At 40.6% G+C, this 21,220-nt stretch overlaps 3 protein-coding genes across 4 annotated transcripts; 1 reads left to right on the top strand and 2 right to left on the bottom strand.

Moving 5' to 3' along the window:
- LOC124262305 (pyridoxal 5'-phosphate synthase subunit PdxT-like) lies at window positions 1–6,791 on the bottom strand. Of its 2 annotated transcripts, none has more exons than XM_046696791.1 (3): window positions 6,625–6,791; window positions 1,689–2,063; window positions 1–547 (listed from the first exon to the last, which is right to left on the bottom strand). In XM_046696791.1, the coding sequence occupies exons 2-3, from the start codon at window positions 2,031–2,033 to the stop codon at window positions 218–220; spliced, it is 675 nt and encodes a 224-aa protein (XP_046552747.1). In that variant the 5' UTR covers window positions 2,034–2,063; window positions 6,625–6,791; the 3' UTR covers window positions 1–217. The 2 variants fall into 2 exon arrangements, with proteins under 2 accessions (XP_046552747.1, XP_046552748.1); XM_046696792.1 differs by lacking the exon at window positions 6,625–6,791 and adding an exon at window positions 6,462–6,595.
- Window positions 6,669–13,358, top strand: LOC124262304 (pyridoxal 5'-phosphate synthase subunit PdxS-like). The gene is given in 10 exon segments (XM_046696790.1): window positions 6,669–6,936; window positions 7,948–7,986; window positions 8,838–8,900; window positions 9,197–9,297; window positions 9,454–9,534; window positions 9,656–9,776; window positions 11,337–11,483; window positions 11,887–12,069; window positions 12,590–12,675; window positions 12,677–13,358. Coding segments are annotated over 9 exon segments (1,017 nt in total). The 5' UTR covers window positions 6,669–6,936; window positions 7,948–7,967; the 3' UTR covers window positions 12,893–13,358.
- A 6,910-nt stretch (window positions 13,359–20,268) lies between these two features.
- LOC124262286 (DNA ligase 1-like) lies at window positions 20,269–21,009 on the bottom strand. Its single transcript, XM_046696772.1, has one exon. The coding sequence runs from the start codon at window positions 21,007–21,009 to the stop codon at window positions 20,269–20,271; it is 741 nt and encodes a 246-aa protein (XP_046552728.1).
- Window positions 21,010–21,220: the final 211 nt, after the last annotated feature.

Genomic DNA, 21,220 nt, shown 5'->3' with positions numbered 1-21,220 from the left:
TTTATTACTGAAAAAATCAAAATACAGTCTTACAACTTCTTGAAACAAAATGTTTTCGTTTCAAACTGAAACATTAGAAAGCATCGGGAAAAGAAAGAATACACTTGGAAATTCGATATGACATTTAATTCATTTTCAAAGTCATTTTCTCGTTTGTATCATGGTCTGTCTCCGTGAAACAGGTGCATACTTTCTTTTGCGCTTTTGTGATCCATAATCATCTTTGTTGAATCATTCGAAGAAAATATAGATGCCATCGGAAATCTTCGGTAAGTTCCGGATGAAATGCCGTTGCAAGAACATTCCCCTGACGACAACCCACAATAACTGCTTCAGGTTTGTCTTCAGTTGACGCGCAAGCCAGGATCTTAACACTGGGGTTTGTTGTCCTGCTGATAGCAGGAGCTCGTATGAATACACCACGAAATGGTTCGTTTCCGGTTTGTATTGAAAGTAGTTCCGGGTCGGTGATGTTGAGATCTCCCTCAAAGCTGTTGACTTGTCTACCGAAGTGGTTACGTGCTACGACTACGTCGAGGGCCTCCAACTGAATATAAATAGTATAAAGATATTAATATATATTATATAAGATACCATGACACTAAAGAAAGAATTTATATTACTACCGTACAAAGGAGTTGGCAGGTGTTTTGGTCCACTGAAAATGTTTAATTTTAAAATTTGGAATAGCCGAAACGTGTTCAACTTTCCGTTTTTGTTTCTTTCGCTAGAAGCAGCGTTTAAAATTCCCGCCTGCCCGACCGTTCGGAACGGTCTTTTTTCATCTCGGACGATCAAACTTCAAAAGTAGCCTGTCCGGTGGTCTGGTAGATGTTTTCACCCCTAACAGTAAATATATCATAACATCAGACAGGTTCTCTTGTCGTTAAACTATTTACGATTGGACAGTTCATTTTACAATAACCAATCACAACACATGTACCTTCAGTTTACCTAAACTTGGTGCATTGCCTCTTAGTTCTATATAGTTCAGTAAAGTATTCAGAAACCTGATTTATTTTTCCATTGTTGAAAACCGGACAGGCAAGTTTGTATCCGGACTGGTAATTTTACCAGTTACCAGTCCGGCTGTCTGGCTTGGGGTTTTGGGAGTTTTAAACACTGAAAGAAGGCTCGGGATTTCTGGGTCAGTGCATAATAATGAAAAATTGGGGAAAAAGCACGGTCAGTAATATTAGAATATATATTAAAAAATCTTTGTGCAAGTCCATGACCCAACATGGTTTCCTCAGCAAATGCTTATCTTTATGGATTTGTTTAGAAATCAGACCCCGCCCCTCCTTACTATAGTAATAAAATAGACCCCGCCCCCATTACTATAGTAATAAAATAGACCCCGCCCCCCATATAGTAATAAAATAGACCCCGACCCTCCTTACTATAGTCATAAAATAGACCCCGCCCCACATCACTATAGTAATAAAATAGACCCTGTGCTTTTTTACTCTGTGTGTGTGTGTGGTGGTGGTGGTGAGCTGGTTGCAATCTTATTAGTTCAAAAATAATATAAACAAACAAGAGTTTTTCTTCTGATGGCCGAAAAAATACACATATGCTTGTCAAACTCTCAGTATCTCACCAGTATAAACTTCTGTCACCATTGTTTTAAGATATATTGAAAAGGGCACTAGAAGGTTATGGGTTTCTCTCCAGTTACTCATGCTCACCGAATATTGACCTCCCTTCTTTTGGTTCTCCGTGACCTTTGACAAAAGGATCATCCCTGCGCATGTTCCCCAAGTCACGTGATCTTTGTCCTTAACCCAATTCTTCAGGGGCTCCTCCATGTCATTTCTTCTCAGAAATAGACTTATGGCTGTGCTTTCACCGCCGGGAATAATCAAGCCAACCATGTCTGACGTAATGTGTGACACATTCCGGACCCCGATGACGTCAACTGTGACGTCATCTGACAGTTCCTTAGCAGCAGCCAGAAGGGATATTTTATGCTCGAGGAATGCTCCTTGAATCTCCAGGATTCCAATTTTTAATGTTCTGTTTTTGCTCTGCATGTTTAAAGATATGAAGCTGACGTCGTTTATCTGTAAGAGAAGATTAGAAACTGAAAGAAATCAGACAAATGAAAATTGGATTTGATAAAAAAGTCATACAAGCGTTAACAAAACCAGTGATCGAAACAATGCAAACTTCAGGCCCCAAAACACAATTATGATACCAGCATAGAATAAAAGTAAATGACCATCGAGCAACCATTTCTGGTTTTATCATATCAAACCCCATTAAACCTAGGGTTGTTTTTCTTTTGGCCATTAGTAGTAATATATCTATTAGTTGGCATAATGTTTGTTTGTACATACTATATAACTGATGAATTCATCTTTGGTACACGGACACCGCATCAAAATACCTATACAAATGTAGGGGTATTCACAGGTGTCACACCTATAGATATTTCATATCTTTCATGAGATAAATAGTTTGACTGTATAACAGGGACATCTGATTGAGATTTGCATTACATTTCATTGTAAACTTTGATTTTTAAATTCATAAGACGTTGTGAAAGGAATAAACATTACACAATCATACACAATTAATGTCACCCAAAATGGAATCTGCCCTACTTTTTAAAAAAATATGATATAATTAAATTTGCTTCGATGTCGTGTTCCAGTAACCCGAATGTGTTACGTAACTATATCGTAGAGAGTGAGGGCTGTTTAACAACTGTGTCCACAATTTTGAATGATAAAACAGTAAACATTTAATGAAAAAAAAAAACCAAATAAATTAAATTAATAAATAAATAAATAAATAAATAAATAAATAAATAAATCAATCAATAAATGGTAAATTCTTGTTCCCAGACGTATAATATTTCAAAATGTCATTGTATCATAATGTAACATTCGTTGGAGAGTCAAACACGTATTCGAATACGCACGAATCCTACATTGCCAAGGTGGACCTGGTATATCATTCTTGTTGGGAAAGCTCCGTGAGATTGTGTTTTGCAGCCGATTTCAACATGGTCGTTTAAGAACAGAAATTACATACTAAGTCTACTCATAAACTATAGGGTAAAGAGGAACACATTTTATGGATTGACAACCCCTTCCAATGCATACTGGCGTTGTCAATCCATAAATGTGTTCCTCTTCATCACAGGGGGCGGTGGGGTAGCCTAGTGGTTAAAGTGTTTGCTCGTCACGCCGAAGACCCGGGTTCGATTCCCCACATGGGTACAATGTGTGAAGCCCATTTCTGGTGTCCCCTGTCGTGATATTGCTGCAATATTGCTAAAAGCGGCGTAAAACCATACTCACTCACTCACTCACTCCTATTCATCACACCAGCTTCTAAATGCCACTTAAAGAAACTATAGGGTAGTTGACAGTGCTAACCTACTTTTATCTAAGGTCTATTAGTATGTACAGACAGAGTTGAAGTTTACTTTAATGTAGTTCAAACGCGTGTGTGTGCATCAAACTCATTAATTGACTACATGCCCCGTGTCTCAATGTGAAGGAACTGTATGCTGTTGTCAGGGCAGTCCTATTTCAACCAGTCAGTAAGTCAGTCAGTCATCTGGACCAATGTGTGGAGGTTTGATCTATATTTAAGTGTATTATAATAACTCATATGGAGGGACGACTCGACCTTTGACCTGGTTCACAATTCGCTGTGCAGAGTTGAACTCTTCACACAAGTCATAATGAGCTCGTAGTGTTCGTTACATAGTGATACAGGTTTGCACGTTTGTCACTTTTACGTTGTTATCAAGACTGACTGACTGAGTTTGGTTTTACGCCGCTTTTAGCAATAGTCCAGCAATATCAGGCTTGCATGGGCTTTTGACGAGCGGAATGACTTTAACGCCAGTAGGCTACCCCACCGCCCTGTTATCACGAGGGTCGGTGGGGTAGCCTAGTGGTTAAAGGGTTTGTTCATCACGTCGAAGACCCGGGTTCGATTCCCCACGTGGGTACAATGTGTGAAGCCCTTTTCTGGTGTCCTCCGCCGTGATATTGCTAAATGAGGCGTAAAACTAAACTCACTCACTCACTTTCATGTCGAGCTGACCTGTCGAGATATAACTGGAAAGAAGCAGCGTTAACTATGACTCCTGCACTCACTCTATACAATGATCCGTTAAAATACAATCTCAAGGTCATATATTATTATTCACCAGTATTCACACACTGAATGTAACTCCCTAAACACTTTTGAATATTAACCGAAGAAAATAAAAACAAAGACTTTCAAACAAGCTCTTCATAATTACGTGACATTTCTGCTAAAACAGTCCAATTCCGAATGTATCAATGATATGTTAATGAATCACCGTCAAACAGAGATGATGACAGGTGTACGCTACTCTGCATTGTTCCCTTTCATTCAACGTCACACCTGACAGTCCTTAGTCTATGAAGTACATACATATCTTCTCGGTTGATCATGTACCAATCCTTTATCTTAATTGATAAGATAGATACTCTTATGAAACTGCATAAAGGATGCTTATACAACCATCCGCTCTCCACTTATATAACAGGTCCAGCGTTTATGAAACAATGATGGGAATTATTTTGTGAAAATACATGTGTATGTCATAGAGTTACGTGAACACACATGACGTTTATTTAATCCAGACATCAACCGGCACCTGTAATCAATTGTTATCACCTGCTTGACAACGAAACAAGAAACTGTATCGAAACATTGCATCACCTGAATATAGAAGTTGTTCATCCTTAAAGTTTGTCCTTATCTGACCTCAATTAAGACTGGAACATATATTGTATTAAATATGTGTTTAGAATATATTGATAAGAAAGAAACTCTTATGAAACTGCGAAAGGATGCTTATACAACGATCCGCTCTCCATTTATGTAACTGGTCCAGCGTTTATGCAACAATAATGGGAATTATTTTGTGAAAATACGTTTATGTCAAAGAGTGCAGTGAACACACATGAAGTTTACTTAAGGACGTACTGATTTGAGACTGCAGCATATATATTATATTAAAAATGTATTTAGAATGTGCATATGTGCGTACCTGCGCGAGCATATGTGAGTATCTGTTTGAAACGTAAATGCATAGAAGAAACTATTGGATTGGGTAACCTACAGAGCGGCACCTACAATAACAAATGAGTGGCCTATACAAGAGTTTATCGGGACGGGACCTTTAGTGGTGGAACCAACTTCTCAAACCTAAAGAACTACCTTAACACTACCTATATCGTCCCTAAGAGATCACAGGGTTAGAATTAAAGCATGATTACGACAAAATAATTATCGCTTAGTGACATCCTAATAATCTCTCGCTTAGTGACATCCTAATAATCTATCACTTAGTGATATCCTAATAATCTATACATTTTAGCGATAAACTGCCTATCGTCGTGCATTTTCCGAAAATCTCATCAAGTTTACATCAAAGTGCATACCATTGTGTTTTATCCTAGTAATGTAAACATATGCTTGAAAACTTACGTTAAAATGGAAATTAAAGGATAGCTACATCACATGACAACATCCGCACTTTCCCAAACATGTGACTGGTCCCATATTTGCTAGCCAGTCCTGCCCATTAGTCATACTCACTTGCTGCTTCAGTTCAAATGTACTATTTTCTAAATTCCGTTTGCTACGGACATGAGAGACAGGTGTGATGGACCGTGGCGACCATTTTGTTGACTGATAGGTTGTTCGAGACACTAATGGCCGTGAGAATGAAAAAAATGCTACATAGTGAACTCCAATAACCAATACGCGTATAATGGCATGACAGATATAACGAACTGGGTCTCGGCCACTTGCGTATAACGAACTATGGTTAAAACGATCTATGGTTAAAGGATCTATGGTTATAACGAACTAAGGTTATACCGAACTATGGTAAAAACGAGCTATGGTTAAACCGAACTAAACTTACTTGCCCCTTTGAGTTCGTTACATTCGTAGTTTGCTTACAATATAGCAGTAACATGCAATTAACATATGTCATTTATTAACATAGTTTCATCCTTATAAACAAGCATTTCAGTTTCTTCCCACAATAGGGGCGGTGGGGTAGTCTAGTGGTTAAGGCGTTCGCTCGTCACGCTGAAGTTTCGGGTTCGATTCCCCACATGGGTACAATGTGTGAAGCCCGTTTAACCAGCCGTTTAACCCACTCAGCCACCGCGACTTCTCACCGTAACATGTGTTATATTTGACCACTTTATAAATGGTATTGTGTATGTACGGCTTCATTATAATTAGGGGATAACTGAACCGTGTTTGACGAATTGGGAACGTGTACTGGTGGTTATATAGCCCCAAATTTAGTTATATCGGCGACGCTTAAAATTCCATCCATTTTAGCGAGATAGGGAGTTAATTGACCCCACCGCCTCTTTTCTTACAGCGTCATTGAATGCAGGATAGTTGTAAAATTGTTATAAACTGGTTAAAAAACAAATACTTACAGCACTGGGCACTCTGACGCAGTTGTAGCAAATCACTCGTCTAAATGATGAGTCCCACTTTTCTTACGAAATAATTCTGACCTCTTTCACATTGACCCGACCCACATACAACGCACTGGCAATGTTAAAACACCGGTATCGCTCTATCTGTGCCAAGACTTACCTTATCTTGTCAAAACTTCCACTAAGTAATAAAACACCAAACATTTGTTTTCGAAAGAGGGTAAAGTGTGGTCTCAACGCTGTAGAGCGCCAGAGTGTTGACATACTTATCAGCGTCTAATCAAAAAGGGCAGTTGTATAGAATATTCTGCGGGGTGACATTGTCACTGACAATGGAGACCGATAAAGCTGATGCAAGAGGTCACGTGATCGACTCTTGTAAATAGGGACACTGAAGAAGATTCGGGCATCAGTGTGCAACGTCCTTCCTCCGTCTACCTAGGACCTCTGGACCAAGCGTTGCTTCAACAGGGTGAGCAATTTTCAACATCTGATAGATTTGTAACGTTACAAGGTGATTTGGGTCGGGGGATGCAGTTATAGCAAGTTAAATTCATGCAATTTAATCTCTACTTTGTCTGAATGGTTTTGTCAAATGTGACATATGTAAGTAAGTGCTGTATTTGGGATTACACGTTCATATTAAAGTAAATGATCTGGTACTTTTTTTTTGTCTCACATTTAGGAGCTAAAAATACTGTGTTGGAAAAACAGAGGTATATAACGAAATTATAGTAGGTCTAAATTTGATTTATATATACATTTTTTTAGAGTTATTATGGTTTCGTTATATACCTCTGATTTTCCAACACAGTACGTTTATCTCAATTCTACCATAACAGTGTTATTAAGATTTAAAAAAAATACATACTGTGTTGGAAAATCAGAGGTATATAACGTGATTACATACCTCTGAATGACTTTGATTAACCAATCACAATCCTGTATTTACTGAAGTCATGGTAGAATGTGCCGTTTTACAGCACCATTAACCCGTGATGATCCGGGTTAGAATTGATCTTCAGTAACCAATGCTTGTCGTAAGTGACAACTAACGGGATCGGGTGGTCAGTCTCGCTGTGTTACTTGCATAGATCGATCCTCATAGGTTTTGGTCCAGATTCGATTATTTACAGACCACCGTTATCTAGCTGCAATTTTGCTACAGATAGCTCTTAGAGACAAACTAACAATCAAACAATAACATGAATATACAAACAAAGCAGTTCATTGGATATTCATATTTATGACATGGACATTTGTTAAAAACGCAATTTTCTGTATTACTTATGCAACACAAATCTATTTGAAACTTACTTTCACATGTTGTGTTGCCCTTATAAGGAACTGTTATCGCACAAGCGCACCAATAGTGTCACGTGAACTGTTGACCCTGGAGCTCGAGACAAGCACGTGCTGTATGTATTCAAATCACGTTCAGTATACTACGCACGTTGACCCAGAGAGCCTCTATCTATTTCAGAACAGTCCAGAACACCAAAGATGGCAACACTCGTAAACGGTAAGTTAGTACTTGGTAAAGAATTTAATATGATTTTAACATGAATGTTTTATAAAAAGTCTCGCCGAGTCTTTTCATATGAAATACATCAACACGAGTCGAAAAAAGAATATTACTCAGATGTTAAATTCGTCCCTGTGATTCGAAATCCTGATGATTTTCCAAGATTTGTCAGCACCATATCTACCCATGAGGATCCGGTTTGGAATTGCTCTTCAGCTACCCCAGGCGACTAACGGGATCGGGTGGTCAGGCTCGCTGATTCGTTTGATGCATGTTATTGTACCCAAATTTCGTAATCATTTTGTAATGGCAATGGTTTGTCTAGTCCAATCTCACCGTCATGTATTATATGTACATATTTTCTTGTGTAGCGTTAAAGAAAAATATACAGCATCTTATCCGTTCTCGCCTAAGACTTACGTCTCTTTAAAGCTTCTTACACCATTCTGTCTCTCTACCCACACCGCGGGCGGTGGGGTAGCCTAGTGGTTAAGGCGCTCGCTCGTCACACCGAAGACCCGGGTTCGATTCCCCACATGGGCACATTGTGTGAAGCCCATTTCTGGTGTCCCTAGCCGTGATATTGCTGGAATATTGCTAAACGCGGCGTCAAACTAAACTCACTCACTCACTACCCACACCGCCGAGCGAAGGTGTTGTGATATTCTTTTAAACGTTGGTGTCCCCCGTCGTGATGTTGCTGGAATATTGCTAAAAGGGACAAAAAGCCAAACTCACTCACTCACCTTTTCAAACGTTTAATTGTCCTGACTACTCGCCCACTGTATTTGAATCTAACACAGATTTGCATTACAAATTCAATGCATTATATGTGATTTACGTTGTAGGTTCCGGTATCAACGTCACTAACCTCGTGGTCGACAATGCTGCAAAGACATCCTCCCAGACAGGTATGATACAAATGGGTCACTTCATGTAAATTCAGAATGCTCTTTTCGTTTCGTCTACCCGTGAAGATCCGGGTTAGAATTCGTCTTCAGCAGTCCATGCTTGTCGTAAGAGGCGACTAATGGGATCAGTAGGTCAGGCTCGATGTCTTGGTAGACATGATTCGTATTTCGATAATCATGTTATTGCTGGATTGTCTAGTCCAGACTCGATTATTCCAATTCTGAATTGGGTTGCTGTTTAAGTGACGTTACAGGGTGTTTTCTTTTCTGACTAGAATGATAACCTTGACCTTCAGGTACGTTCAAGGTGAAGGCCGGGATGGCCCAGATGGCAAAGGGTGGGATCATCATGGACGTTACCACACCGGAAGAAGCAAGAATCGCAGAGGAAGCTGGGGTGCGCATACAAAATAGAGAGCCAACTAGAAACGAAAGAAATTTAAACCAGATAGACACCCATGATTTAGTTCTGTTAAATTACTTTCGCGTTCGTGAACTTTTTTAATTTTCTATTATAAAGATATAAAATGAGCATTAATATTCCATATTTCAGGCATGCGCAGTGATGGCTTTAGAACGAGTTCCGGCCGATATACGCCGTCAAGGTGGTGTTGCTCGAATGACAGATCCCAAGGTTAGACCTTACTATCATAATGTATTAACGGGTCTATATCATCCTCCATCCAAGTAACAATAGAAGTCGGCGACGCCAGTTTAGATCTAAGTTCACTCCATGATTCTCCCCGTGTTTACAGATTATTAAAGGGATAATCGCCGCCGTCACTATTCCCGTCATGGCCAAAACCCGCATCGGTCACTTTGCTGAGGCGCAGATCCTGGAGTCGCTGGGAGTGGACATGATTGACGAGTCAGAAGGTGACTATACAGTAGTGTTGGGAATTGGTTGAAATCTCACAATTGATGATTGCTTCATTACCAACGAACAATCATCGAAAAAAATTGGTTAGCGTCATTTTTCAGATTTTCCTACCAAGGTTGTTATTGTAGATATGTATAACATGATGCAACTTGCTACTTTAAAGTGATGAGTAATATATCATGAACATAAACTTTCTGGAGTCTTCAAGAAATATTCAGTCATGACTTTTCAGTTAGTGAAGTGAGTTTTCTAAGAATTAAACAAGTTTTCAGGCCCTGACAACTTCGAAGATATGTTCCATCGTCAAGTGTTTCAAACACTAAAACAGCAGTTCCAAAATCATTTGTGTTCGATTATGAGAAAATGTGATCGATTGCTTGGTCGTTTGGTCACTTCGACCAATCTTCGATTATTTCAAATAATCGGACCACCACTACGATACAGTAGAGGGAGAAAGGATGTATCCATAATATACCCATACCCATGCTCCTTGAATATAGTTCTGGTAAAATTAGACCAGATCAACCAAATATGAATAAGTGGTGGTCCAATTGATTGAAATAATCGAAGATTGGTCGTAATGACTAAACGACCAAGCAATCGATCACATTTTGTCATAATCGAACACAAACAATTTTGGAACACTTGTTTGCATTGACAATATTTATCACAAGGTTGGTTTTGTTTGTTGCGTTTCATAAGCACTACAAGCTCGTTCCAAGTCATGATTAAAATTTATCTTGAAGACTCCAGGAAATTTATGTTCCTAACATATTAGTCATCCTTTAAAGACATGAAATTTGCCAAAACAACCGAAAGAACTACATGTTTTGTTCTTTATTTTGTGTACATTAACAAACATAACCAGGACAATTTGATAAATAACGCTAACCAACTATTTTCGATGATTGATCGGTTGTAATCAACCAATCATCAATTTTAAGATTTTAACCAATTCCCAACACTAATATGAATGCTTGTTGTAAGAGGCGCCTAACTAACTGATAAAGAGTTTTATGTTGCTTCCGTGCATAACAACAAACGTTTTACAAGGAGGGTCAATAATCCAGCAATACTCTTTATAACGAGTACTCACTGGTCAGATAGATGCTAGAAACCCAATAAAGTTTTCCAAAGTTAACTGGAAATTTTCGAAATACTGGAACGATGCAAGACACCTTTGCCTGCCATCCAGATAACGCTTGTGTACAGTGACACCAGGTTGACTGAGTGAGTCTGGTGTTTCGCCGCTTTAAGCAATATTCCAACAATATCACTGAATGTGAGATCAGAAATAGGCTTCACATATTGAACCCATGTGGGAAATCGAACCCGTGTTTTCGGCGTGGCGAGCGAACGCTTTAACCACTAGGCTACCCCAAAGCCCTTGTCAGCTGGTTGTACCTTTGAACCATCTACAATACATCAAGTTTGCTCGTGTCTGGCCGAATACTGCTTGTGTCGTGTTCATCGAATACTCACATGGTGGCAGGTGCTTCATTGATAACTTGAATACTTATCGATAAAATCTACAACATTAACGTCTCTTTTTGAAGTGTTGACGCCAGCTGACGAAGAAAACCACATTGACAAACACCCGTTCAAGGTTCCCTTTGTGTGTGGAGCCAGAGACCTAGGCGAGGCATTGAGGAGGATCTCCGAGGGTGCGGCCATGATCAGGACCAAGGGAGAGGCCGGGACAGGTGAGAATGAGCGAGTTTGGGTGAGTGAGGTGAGTTTAACGCCACCCTTCAGTATTTCCGCTAGATTGGTCTTCAGCAACCCGTGCTTGTCGGGCGGGATCGGGTGGTCAGGCTCGCTGACTTGGTTGACACATGTCATTGTATCCCAGTTGCGTAGATCGATGCTCACGCCTTTGATCACTGGACTGTCTGGTCCATTGTCCATTATTTACAGTAAACAATCAATCGATCATCAAATATCTTTAGACTAAGGATTATGAATCTGTGCGTAATTCGAGGATCCGGATCATTGCAGAGCGATTAATTCGTCATCTCTGACACTTCCGTGATTTCCATGTTGTTATAATACGTGATCCAGAGTGTATTACCTGTGATCAATATCATAAACATTGCTGTTGCCTAGGCGACGTGTCGGAAGCGGTGCGACATGCTCGAACTATCAACAAACAGATCAAGATAGCCCAAGCCCTCGACTCCACAGAACTCTTCGCATATGCCAAAGAACTCCGAGTTCCATATGACCTTCTTAAGAAAACTGCGGAACTGGGACGACTTCCGGTAGTCAACTTTGCAGCTGGGGGACTTGGTAAGTACATAGTGTTGCGACTGGTGTGTTCCGATTGCAAGAGACGCAGATACGTGTATATGTACATAAAGATCTGTGGCAAAATGTATTAGGTTACCTCGCACCCAGTGTGTTCCGATTGTGTGTTTTCTGATAGTAAGTTCATTAATCTTATGTTTAACATAATGTTCCAAAATACATGTTTTGATTTTGACTCCGATTGTGTAAGTCGTGTTACAGCCGGCATATCTAGATTCCGATTGTATACGTACATTATATAATGGTCTTTTGAGGTTCTTGAGAGGCATATAGAAGTTGGTATTCAAGTATAAGACAAAATATTATGGTTGTCAACTTCTTCTTTATTGTATACACAACGTTTCTGGGCTTTTCCTTGCTTTCGCTTTAGTCTTGGTTTCGAATCTCCATATGGCTACAAAACATGAAGCCCATTTTCGACATGAAGCCCATTATTCGAATTTTGCTGCATGCGGCGTAAAATTATCCTCACTCACTACAACGAATGTCATACCTGTTGCAGCTACTCCGGCCGACGTGTCGTTACTGATGCAGCTGGGGGTGGACGGTGTTTTCGTTGGGTCAGGAATATTCAAGAGCTCCAACCCTCCCCCCTCGGGCACGTGCAATGGCGCAGGCTGTCACCCACTTCCGGGATGCTGCAAAACTGGCACAACTGAGTGAAGACCTCGGGGAAGCCATGTTTGGCATTCCTGTCAACCAAAGGCAACCAAATGTGGCCGGCACGTCCGTTGATATGAAGATGAAGGACATGAAAATCTGGGATGCAACGTTAGGAAACCCTAATAAGTCCACTCATGCTTGATCTTATATACCGTGTCGCTATGTCTCATTCGACAATAACGTTCACTGTTTTCATTGTACGTAATCTGTATATAAAGTTACCACATACCTGCACTCATCAGTTGTAATCGAATTAGGAATCTCAAAAAGCCAGGGCGGTGGGGTAGCCGACTATTAAAAGCGTTCGCTCGTCACGCCAAAGATCCGGGTTTGATTCCCCACATTGGTATAATGTGTGAAGCCAGTTCTGGTGTTCCCCGCCGTGGCATTGCTGGAATATTGCTAAAAGTGGCGTGAAACTAAAACTCAGTCACTCAAGGAGTCACATATTTTGGTTTTAATGTAAACACGCTCATTTTTAACCCTTATACACCTTGTACCTTTTCCAAAAATAATTGAATAGCTATTATGGTCACATTATTTCGTCACAGGTATAGTCGATGTCACGTAATTATGTACTCATATGAATAAAATCAATGCCTGTTTTAGCGGTCGTTATGTTATTATAACTATCACACACTATGAACTGACTGTACCAAGAATCACCACGGCCATATTGCAAACGCCGTTGATACCGCATTGCACTGCACCGCACCGAACCGAACCGAACCGCACCGCACCGCACCGCACCGAACCGAACCGAACCTAACCTAACCAAACCAAACCACACCGCACCGAACCACACCGCACCGAACCGAACCACGTCACACGGGACCACATCGATGTCGGTCAACAGGCCTGATGAGTGTTCTGTCTTCATGCTTGAGGTTCTTTAGTGTACTCATATCTATTTGAGAAATGGTTTATTTCGCTGCTTGCAAAACTGTCTAATGGGTGAGTGAGTGAGTGTTTTGTTCGGTTATAACACACGTCAGCTAGATGTTGAAATTAGGAAGTGTACATGGCAGTACATGTGTACTTCGGTTACACACACACGCTTGGTGCTTACAGCCCATGAAGATATGAGTCAGACTTGGTCTGCAGCAACTCAATACTGGTCGTAAGAAGCAGCTAATAAACAGGGCCTAGATTTTCGAAGCTCTCTTAGCGCTAAGATAGTCGTAAGTTAATGTTAATGTATGGCACCTACGGCTATCTTAGCGCTAAGAGAGCTTCGAACATCTAGGCCCAGGATCGGTGGTCTGACTCACTGACATGGTTGACACACGTCATCGTATTGCGTAGATAGATGCTCATGATGTTAATCACAGGATTGTCTGGTTCAGACGGCGATCATACAGCTGGAACATTGCTGACTGCGTTAAACAAACAAACAAACAAACAAACAAACAAACAAACAAACAGATATTGGGGCTTACAATCAACGGATGATAAATCAGCAGGGGTGGAAATAACCCATTGCCCGACGCCCGAGTCCAGTGTTTTTTTCTGTCGGGCAAGCAAATTTGTATATCACACTGTACCGGTGTCCAGTTGACTTTCCAATATTAATTATGTTGTTTATTTAAAAAATCAACAAGAAAACGGCCGGTATAGTGGAAAAATTATCAGGGCAAGTGATTTTACATGTGCCACTGTACCGGAGTACACTAGTAATTTTAAAGTTATTTCCACCCCTGATTAGGGGACTGTGAAAGCTGCAGTGACTGATTCATATATGTTGAACGTAAAGAGAGACGTTAAGAGGCGAGGTCTCCATTGTTGTGATTATAACTGTTATAGAGATAGTGTTATCTTCGCCCTCGTGTTCAGCTCCCAGCAGCGGCTGGTTGTGAGAACAGGACCAGACTTTTGTTCCTATGTTGTAAACAGGTAATGTCACAAGGCCCTGCCATACGTTGGAAATGTGATCTAGGGCTGCACGTTACCTTAAACCGACTTGTAGTATGACTCAAGTGAAGATAACCGACGTCATAACACATGTTCTTTTTTGGGATTACACTTTCTCAGTAAAGTACAGGTTCTAGTACTTTTTCTTGGGTTGCGCCCCATCCGGGATTCGAACCCACAATCTCAGAGTCAGGCACCTAATTGCCTGCACACAAAGTCAGCCGTTTAACCCACTCAGCCACCGCAACTTCTCACCGTAACATGTGTTATATTTGACCACTTTATAAATGGCATTGTGTATGTACGGCTTCATTATAATTAGGGGATAACTGAACTGTGTTTGACGAATTGGGAACGTGTACTGGTGGTTATATAGCCCCAAATTTAGTTATATCGGCGACGCTTAAAATTCCATTCAATTTAGCGGGTTAGAGAGTTAATTGACCTACGGCTTCTGCAAATGACAATGCCCTGAAAAACAGCGTTACCCCAATAGTGTAGGGATACATTCAAAGGTTTTGGTGAATAGGTTTTCAAACTGCGACCGTATATGCTGATATATTGACCAATCAGAACTCGTGTTACATAATAACTTAAGTTAGAATGAACAATAAGCAAAAATGACACGTTCGTGCGTGTCAAGGCATGGCTCACAATCCGAAAGTGTGTTGAGAGGCGTTTTGACAGTTGAACATGACATTTGACAGGGACTGTTAATGTGAGATTACATAAAATATACATTGACGACATTTCCCTCACATCTACATAATGTACAGAAAATCAGTGACTTACAAGCTACAAGGTTCAACTCAAGTTTGAGACAATGAATGTGTTTATTCAATTAACTAATCACATGACGATCAGTTGGGACTTACTACTTACCTACTCTACACCACCCTCTCTTATTCCCTTACTCTCTCTCTCTCTCTCTCTCTCTGTCTCTCTCTCTCTCGTGAACTGACATATTTACAATATGCGATTGATCAACATATTGACCTATCTGTAAAATATTGTATATATGCCAGTCACTCATTGGAGAGTGAGTGAGTGAGTTTAGTTTTACGCCGCTTTTAGCAATTTTCAGCAATATCACGGCGGGGGACACCAGAAATGAGCTTCACACATTGTGCCCATGTGGGGAATCGAACCTTGGTCCTCGGCGTGACGAGCGAACGCCTTAACCACTAGGCTACCCAACCGCCCCGTCACTCATTGGAACTACGTAAAGACGCGACGTACGTCAATACTGTCATCGTCTTAAAACAAGGATACAAAGTCAACATGGCCTACAACACTGAGTCCCGATAACCTTTCGGAACAGATGCCATTAATCGTAAGTCAGAATAACGATGAAAATATATAAACAGGTCAATAAAAATCAATGACCACAGCAGATTTTCGATAAAAGGGCAGATTTACGTGTCAAATGTGTGACAGTAAAACCACCTCCTGGTATGTACAATTGAACGAATTCACCTTTAATATTTTAACCTAAGCTCGGACTAATCTCACATTTCATCGGACAAGGCCGTCAGCAGGAACTTCGTCAACACCATTGTTTTCCTACTGCGTGTTTTGGCTGTAGCAGGTGCGTGGTGATTACCTTCAACACGAAGCCATGGCCCTCGCGTGTTTGGTGTGTACTCCGCACACTGCTGTCGCTACAGGTCACTCCACAGACAACCAAATGTTTGGTAATTCATTTCACCTTTTCTGCATTATCACAATTAACTGGAATCATTTCAATTCGTCAATGTGAGTGAGTGGGTTTAGTTTTACGCCGCTTTTAGCAATATTCCAGCAACTTCACGGCGGGGGACACTAGTAATGGGCTTCACACATTTGGGCTTTACACCTTGAATCTCTAATATTTACGATAAAATAGCATACTGATTTAAGAATGTCCATGTTGATTTCATCACCGAATGAAGATTTGCTGTATAAAACTGTTTTTATGTTATAACCATGGATAAAGAAAATACGTATCATTTCTAATGTTTGCATTATTTCGGCATGTGCAAAGAAAATGTAAAGCTTCTTTGGTTCTTAGATAATGATACTAACGTATTGCTAAAAGCGGCGTCAAACTCAGTATTATCTTTCTGATACAAGGCGATTACATTTGTCAGCTGAGTAATGTACTGGGCTGCTGATTACATGGTGCGGATTTCCAAGCTGTGAGGCTGGTAGGGTAGTCTAGTGGTTAAAGCGTTTGCTCGTCACGCCGAAGACCCGGGTTCGATTCCCCACATGGGCACAATGTGTTAAGCCCATTTCTGGTGTCCCCCGCCGTGATATTGCTGGAATATTGCTAAAAGCGGCGTAAAACTAAACTCAGTCAGTCAGTCTAATATTTAGGATAAATTAGCATACTGATTTAAGAATGTCCATGTTGATTTCATCACCGAATGAAGATTTGCTGTAGAAAACTGTTTTTATGTTATAACATGGATAAAAAAAATACGTATCATTTCTATTGTTTGCATTATTTCGGCATGTGCAAAGAAAATGTAAAGTTTCTTTGAAATGATACTTACGTATTCAGTCTTATATTTCTGATACATTCTGGTGTCCCCCGCCGTGATATTGCTGGAATATTGCTAAAAGCGGCATAAAACCAAACTCACTCACTCACTCACTTTCTGATACATGGCGATTACATTTGTCAGCTGAGTAATGTACTGGGCTGCTGATTACATGGTACGGATTTCCAAGCTGTGAGGATGGTGGGGTAGCCTAGTTGTTAAAGCGTTCGCTCGTCACGTCGAAGACCCGGGTTCGATTCCCTACATGGGCACAATGTGTGAAGCCCATTTCTGGTGTCACCCGCCGTGATATTGCTGGAATATTGCTAAAAGCGGCGTAAAACCACACTCACTCACTCCAGGCTGCGATAGCTGTAAACCTGACCATACCCTCTACAGTATGTAGTGATTAATTTCAAACATGTTAGGGGCGGTGGGGTAGCCTAATGCTTAAAGCGTCGGCTCGTCACGCTGACAACACGGGTTCGAATCCCCACATGGGCATAATGTGTGAAGCCCATTTATGGTGTCCCCCGCCGTGATATTGCTTTAATATTGCTAAAAGCGGCGTAAAACCCAACTCACTCACTCACTCAAACTTGTTATTGTCTGATTTTTGTTTTCTTTCGCCACCGACCTTGTGTTTTGCGAAAAGAAATGATTAAAACCAAGTAAAAATACAATAAAATGCCTGAAGACGTTTTCAGTATGTATCATTAGAGATCTTGTTGTACCCCCGGATATATTTTGAAAGTTTGGACATTCAGACAAATTGCTCATATTTCTAACACTTGGAAGTTGTGGTCCTTGGATGTGGTCAGTCAAGGTTCCCACCTATCTTTTGAAATCAAATGGTAAATGTTTTGTGATCAATGCTTTGTTTGTGATCAATGTGTAAGTTTTGGTCAATGTTTTCTTTGTGATCTATTGTGATTAATGTGTTGAATGTGGTCAATGTTTTGCTTATTTGTTGTGATGAACGTTATGTTTGTGATCAATGTTTTGTTTGTGATCAATGGTTTGTATGAGCACACAATGTCATTCAGAAAGTGATCAGACCTTTGAAGATCCGGGTTAGAATTGGTCTTCAGTAACGCATGCTTGTCGTAAGAGGCGACTTACGGGATCTGGTGGTCAATCTCGTTGACTTGTTTGACACATATCATGGTATCTCAGTTGCGTAGATTGATGCTCATGCTGTTGATCACTGGATTGTCTGATCACTCGATTATTTACAGACCGCCGCCATATAGTTGGAATATTGACGAGTGCAGCGTTAAACAACAACCAAACGAAAGCAAACCAGAAGTCCTCAGTGAAGTGCAGATTCTGGTGCTTTTAGGAGCCGTGGGAGCCGTGGCAATTTGCACTTGACTTGTACTTTGTGTAGATTAGCACGGTTCCGACGGCCGAAAGCTATGAATACTCAGAAAGTGTAATTCCCCAACATGTGTAATTTTCCCAAACATTCGTGTTAGATGATACTTTGATGAAAATATTTTTTCTCCAAAACAGTTTTTCAACATTAAGAACCGTGCAGATAACCAGCTTTAGTTTCAGTAATATATCAAACAAGTATGCTTATTTCATAATTTATGTTGATCTTGCGAACACGACAGGCCATTTACAAATTGTTGTACATTGCGTTGTATGTAAATACATACATTTTGTTATGCGTGTCTCCTATGAGTAAATAACACCCAGGTATGTGAATGACAGACACAGTTAAATTCCTTGACTCGGTTTGCGTGTGTCCATGTATATTTTGCCCTCATATTCAGTTGTTTATTTGGAGCACAAGTGTATAAAAACGCCCCCCACATTCTTATTATTTGAGGTAACGTATCGTTCTTGGAAAAGGCGCAGTATATGTGCTTGAACAAGCTGAATGCTTTTAAGTTGTATTTATTTGGGGTAAAGCTTCTTTTACTAAAGGGGCGGTGGGGAAGCCTAGTGGTTAAAGCGTTGGCTCGTCACGCCGAAGACCCAGGTTCGAATCCCCACATGGGTACTATGTGCGAAGCCCATTTCTGGTGTCCCCCGCTGTGATGTTGCTGGAATATTGCTAAAAGCGGCGTAAAATCAAACTCAAACATGTCAGTCAGTCAGTCTGTCTTTTACTAAAACCCCAGTTTTATGGCAGCGGTCTCTATATAATGGAGTCTGGATCAGACAATCCAGTGATTGACATCATGAGCATCGATCTACGCATTTAAGATACGATAACATGTGTCAACCAAGACAGCGAGCCTGACACACCATCCCATATACGCATCTTGAGACAAACATTGGTTGCTGAAGATCCATTTTAACCCGCAACTTCACGGGTCATGAAATCAAATTTAAAACGAAAATATGCTGAAGCTGTTGACGTGCTTCCATCACGCAGGGACCTAGTGGTTAAAGCGTTCGCTCGTCACGCCGAAGACCCGAGTTCGATTTCCCACATGGGTACAATGTGTGAAACCCATTTCTGGTGTCCCGCGCCGTGATGTTGCTGGAATATTGCTAAAAGCGGCGTAAAACCATGCTCACTCACTCACTCGACCCCACTGCAAACGGTGTATTTTGTATGTTGTTTAACTTCGCACCCAGCATTCCAACGGTGTGACGAAACAATAAATCAACAAGTTGAAACGTTGAGGTAGCTGATTTAATGCCCAAACAAAGGGTCAATTGTGACAGTGCCTTGTAGTGTAACTGAGAGTAAACGAGAACAATATACTGAAACACTGAAATAACAGGTCACATGGGGTATTCATGATTTCACGTTTGAAGACACCAATATATATCTTCTTCTCATTACTGATTCGCTAGAGGAACATTAGAGATAAAGTACCTGGTAGGTACTCACATGTATATTATGTGTAAAACACCAGTTCAAATGAATACTCAGATTTAACAATCCTCAGAAACAGTTTCAATTTTCTATAGATTAGAAAAATATGTAAATGGATAATTGAAAATCAGTGATGATATCATGTGACCGCGAAAAGTGTAAGCATGTCGTGCCCTACCGACGATGTTTCTAAAAGTTAAAAACTGATGCCAAATGGCAATGGCAGTGTTTGAGGTAGTGCGTCTATATTACGGTGTAAATGAGGATTGCTGTTGCCGCTGCGCAGCAGACTGTACTGAAGACGCTGCCAAGAGACGCACCGTTGTTGTTACCAAGGATATCCCATCGATTTACTCCCCCCATTGCTTCTTCTGTCACACGAACATCATCGGCATCAGCGTCGGCAACACCAACATGGTCCTCGTCTTTGTAGTCACCATCAGTGTTCACTGTGGTGTCGCCACCCAAAACCTTTTTGGAACGCCCGACCTCTTCAGTATAGGCTCCGTTTGGATGTTTCGTTGAGGTCATCAGTACTGTTTCAGGTTTGTAAGTGGGAGTGAAACTTGTCATCCCCGTGGTCATAGGAGTAATGTTGGAGTTTAAAGGGGTTAAAGCTGTTATCTTTTCCGAGTCCCCATTGGAGTCATTGTTTTCTATGGAGGTCGTATGATTTCCTTTCAGATGTTCGCTCTTTCTTTTCTTATTTTGTTCGTTCTCCAGCAGCTCACCATCCCTTTCTTCACGCATCTCATTAGTTCCCTTTTTCTCCTTCAGCGCCATCATTTTCTTTCCCCTTCTTTCCTTTTCTTCTCTTTCTCTTTTTTCCCTTTCTTTCTGTTCTTTCTCTTGCCTCTCTTTTTCTTTCTGCATCTTTTCAATTTCCATTTTCTCACGCCATTCTTTCATTTTCCTTTCCCTTTCTTTCTCCTTTCTTTCTTCTTCTCTCCTTTCCCTTTCTCTTTTCTCTCTGTTCTTCTGCATCTTTCAATCTTTTTTTTTCACGCCATTCTTTCATTTTCCTTTTTTTTCTTTCTCCTTTCTTTCTTCTTCTCTCCTTTCCCTTTCTTTCTGTTCTTTCTCTTGCCTCTCTTTTTCTTTCTGCATCTTTTCAATTTCCATTTTCTCACGCCATTCTTTCATTTTCCTTTCTCTTCTTTCTCCTTTCTCCTTTCTTTCTTCTTCTCTCCTTTCC

This window comes from Haliotis rubra, unplaced genomic scaffold, assembly GCF_003918875.1.
Source record: "Haliotis rubra isolate DU_JTF1 unplaced genomic scaffold, ASM391887v1 Scf83, whole genome shotgun sequence".
NCBI classification, from domain to species: Eukaryota; Metazoa; Mollusca; class Gastropoda; order Lepetellida; family Haliotidae; genus Haliotis; species Haliotis rubra.
This window is presented reverse-complemented; position numbering and strand designations above follow the sequence as displayed.